Genomic DNA, 1,832 nt, shown 5'->3' with positions numbered 1-1,832 from the left:
CATATTGTCAAAAGTGGGCTACTGCATAAGCTGTTATCAATATTAAGATTGCCTGGTATTGGCGGTGGTTGTCATTGGTTTACTTGAAGATGTTTGCAACTGTGATGACCTATACTGTTTTTATTGCTCTGTTATGTATATTATGGTTTTAATATATACAGTAGAAGTAAAATACTCTGTTTTAATGTACACTCTTGTTTAGGTATCTTAAAAGCCCTATTCTTGTTCTTTACCGGTTTACAAGTGATAATGAAATCTGCCAGCACAATACAGAAAGTGTTCATTATTTTAAACAAAACTCCCTCCCCTGGCAGTTAGTAATCTTATATATTCCACCTGACATCAGTTATTGTCGTAGACTAGGGTTAGGCTGACTCCGACCCTCCAGCTGTGGCACAACTACAAATCCCATTAGGTATTGCAAGACCGACAGCCACAGGCAGTACTCCCAGAGGAAGATGCATAATGGGATTTGTAGTTTCACCACAGCTGGAGAGCCGGAGTTTGCCTACCCATGGTGTAAAAGATGATGGGGGCTTTCTTGTTATTCCTGCTAACATCTCCGCATCTTCCTTCCAGCTAAGCGAAGAATTAGAGAAATGCGAGCATGAAAGTGCGGAACTGCAAGAGTTTGCCAACACCATCCTGCAACAGATCGCAGATCACTGCCCCGACATCCTGGAACAAGTTGTCAATGCCTTGGAAGAGTCGTCATGACCTCACCCATCCCGGGTAGCAAAGGACGTCCCGCGCGGCCCTGTTACATGGACACAGTGTTAGTCGATTACTTTTTTGTTTTCTTTTCCCCCCCCACTGCCCAGGTGGGGGCCTGCACACACAGCCTTGCACTGCCTGTCGGCTCACTGCGCGCTTTCAATCGCAGCGGCTGACCCGTCTCACGGAGTTCTGGGGTGGCAGCATTGATCCCTTAGGACCAAAAATGATTTCTTCTATTCCTTCAGCCCGGATCTGACATCCCCTTGAGTCCTCGGTGGGTCCACCCATCTGCTCTACAACCAACCCTTCAGATGTTCTGTGGAGATGCAATAAGAATTTGCCTTGGGGGCCTCGTGTTATAGTGTTTGAATGCAGCTGCGTCAGGGGCCCATCGCGCCAGTCCCGGAAGGTGTCAGCGAATTAATCTGTTACAAGGGGTTCACTTTTAATCTAAAGAGATTATGTTTATGTCCTGCAGCCTGATGAGTTTATACCAATGCAACGTGTTAGCGGACCGAAATGAGGTCTGTCCGTTTCTGACCACCACCCGCCTTCTTCTTGAAACATTTTGTTTCAGCTTGTGTGAAAAGTACTGGAATTATTTCTAATTATTGGTTCCGCAAATACCACAGCCAGTGATTTCCCAGTCCGAATCTCTTCGGTAATTGACCTCACTGTGATCATCACTTTACTCCACTTACATAATAGCCAGCTAGAATAAGGTTTAACCGGTTAGTAATGCCAGTTTATCTCCTCAATAAAAGCAGCTTGTAATATTATGTGGAAGAATCTCAGACTTAAAGGGCAACTCAGTGTTTAATGAGTGCCTATAACCACTGCCTACCTTTTTAATTAACTTTTTTCATTAAGCCGGCTTTTGCTTCTGTCATCGTGCTTTCATCCTAATTAGGTGATGCCAATTGTTTCCATTACAATTAGTGTCATAGCCACACATCCTGGCACATGTACGTGCTGCCTGGACACCTGTCCAACACGATGCGTGCATGAAAATCATTCAGCCAAACCTGCAGGGAGAGGCTTCAGATTTCGTGTCACTATTTTCAGCAGCAGGCACTAATCTTCAACTGAAGAAGGGGCTGATAGATTTTCTGAAA

General features: G+C 44.8%; 1 protein-coding gene across 1 annotated transcript in view; it reads left to right on the top strand.

Moving 5' to 3' along the window:
• The window catches only part of ERC1 (ELKS/RAB6-interacting/CAST family member 1), a 210,556-nt gene extending 209,615 nt beyond the window's left edge, over nt 1-941 (top strand). Inside the window, exon 19 of the mRNA XM_018576477.1 lies at nt 580-941. Within this exon, the coding sequence (XP_018431979.1) occupies nt 580-717 (138 nt within the window). The 3' untranslated portion in view covers nt 718-941. The remainder of the gene's footprint in view (nt 1-579) is intronic.
• The last annotated feature ends 891 nt before the right edge of the window (nt 942-1,832 follow it).

The sequence above is a fragment of the Nanorana parkeri genome, unplaced genomic scaffold (assembly GCF_000935625.1).
Source record: "Nanorana parkeri isolate BGI_ZX_2015 unplaced genomic scaffold, ASM93562v1 scaffold67, whole genome shotgun sequence".
Taxonomy (NCBI): domain Eukaryota; kingdom Metazoa; phylum Chordata; class Amphibia; order Anura; family Dicroglossidae; genus Nanorana; species Nanorana parkeri.
Note: the sequence above shows the minus strand (reverse complement) of the source record. Positions and strands in the feature narration are given on the sequence as shown.